Below are 1,909 nucleotides of genomic sequence, written 5' to 3'. Positions count from 1 at the left end.
CGCAGCCGAAATGATATCAGGATATTACAACTTATATAAAATGGCAACAAAACATCTTTGAAGACTTTCAAAAAACAAGATCAAAATATACTACACTTGATTTAAGATATCAAGAATAAACTTCCGATGTAACAATCAGCCGGCATATTTTCGACCAATCATTAAATGCAGTATATTCAGTTGTTATTGGGAAGTGTGACGAAAATGAGCTTGAGATGTGTGGTCGATGCAATACAATTATATGTAAATGAATTAACAAAACCAAACAGTTCCAATGTTATCATGTACATTAGAGACAAGCTTCGATTACACAAAAAATTATATTGTACTAGTCTATGAATATAAAAAAAGCTGAAATGTTGTTATAATTTCAAAATATTTTGTGTTGGAAATATAGTTTAAGATTTAATATAATTATTAAAACAAACATAATTTTTTATTTAAATTATTAACTATTAAGGCACGAGTGATTCTTTCTCTATGGTACTTTTTGGCTAAAAGATAATTAAAAAATGAATAGAATTATATTAATAAAATAACATATAAAATAAGAGTTTCAAGCTGGGTTTGTTTTAAGTGTAATTTACCACAAACTCAAAATAACAATTAAATGCCTAAACCACGACTCTCAAAAGAAAAAAGAGTATCAAGAAGATGTATTTCTTTTGGTAATACTCTAGAGTTCCAGCCTTTTATTTTAGATGAACCTGATGGGTTTGTTAAAGGCTTGAATTATTGTGTTTTTTGTTCGAAATTTCCGCGAGATGCTCTTAAAGAACATTACAAAAATCATCTCCACAAAGACGTGAACATCTTTTGTGCAATAAAGGATAGGCTCCAAACCGTCGCATTTAACAACTTTAATATACTAAATTATTTGTCGCTCAACTCGTTAATAAATTCAAATTATGAGAAAATAAAAAACGCGTCAAAGTTCCAAATGATGAGAATCAAAGATGCATTGATCAATACGGGAGTAAACACATCAAATATAAATAAAATGATTGAAGATGTTATTATTGCTCTTCAAGCAATATCCGTTGAATTAACAATTCAACAACCTGCAATAAATGAGCCACACTTTGTTTCACATCAAATCTGTGAACAAAATCCAAACATCATGATAAACACTTACAACGATAATGGTATCAATGAGGATCACAACGATTCATCTTATTTAGATAGAACAGCACAACCCAACACTGCTACGCCCCCTGTGATAGACACAACACAAACACCAATAGGTGTTGTTGATCAAACACCATTTGATCTTGAAACAAACTTAGATAAGAAACAGACCACTTTTGGTGATATTATGGGTCATTATGACTTCGTTTATGGAAACGATCCAATTGATGGCAGCCTGGAAACTGAGCACAGTGGAGGCGAAGATGAAGCTCATGAAAATGAAGAATATGAAGGAAGTGAATGCAGTGAATGTAACGAAATAGAAGACACACGAGTCCATGAAATAATGAGTCAAGCATCCAAGATATGGCAACAGTTGTCTTCTTCGCTTATTAAGTCACACGCGTCAAAAAACCCCCCGGAAAATATCGAGGTTGCAGATGAAAATGAATATTGGCTCGACGATATCGATAGTGAAGACGAAAATTGTATAAAAAGTGACCTTCAATTGAAAAATGAGCTTGTCAATATCGAACGACTTAATTTTATAATGGACACTCTCGAAAACACCGAAAACGCCGATTTACACATGTCAACAATTCTCACCAAAGCAATAGACGAAGAAATTGAAAGACGCGTTGGAAACAGCAAAACGGAAATTGCAAAAAAAGAAAAAAAGGGGTTTTAATTGTATTAATGGCATTAATTTTTTCACTCGAAGATTTTTCTTCTAATGAAATAACGAAAATATTAGAAGTGATTAAAATTATAACACTTGGAA

The 1,909-nt window shown here is 31.8% G+C and overlaps 1 protein-coding gene across 1 annotated transcript; it reads left to right on the top strand.

Moving 5' to 3' along the window:
- Positions 1-1,000: 1,000 nt before the first annotated feature.
- Positions 1,001-1,816, top strand: EIN_028080 (hypothetical protein; the record flags this gene model as incomplete). The annotated part of the gene is made up of 1 exon (XM_004260338.1): positions 1,001-1,816. The coding sequence occupies one exon, from the start codon at positions 1,001-1,003 to the stop codon at positions 1,814-1,816; it is 816 nt and encodes a 271-aa protein (XP_004260386.1).
- Between the last annotated feature and the right edge of the window lie 93 nt (positions 1,817-1,909).

Source organism: Entamoeba invadens (assembly GCF_000330505.1).
Source record: "Entamoeba invadens IP1 unplaced genomic scaffold scaff_1105074724725, whole genome shotgun sequence".
NCBI lineage: Eukaryota > Evosea > Mastigamoebida > Endamoebidae > Entamoeba > Entamoeba invadens.
This window is presented reverse-complemented; position numbering and strand designations above follow the sequence as displayed.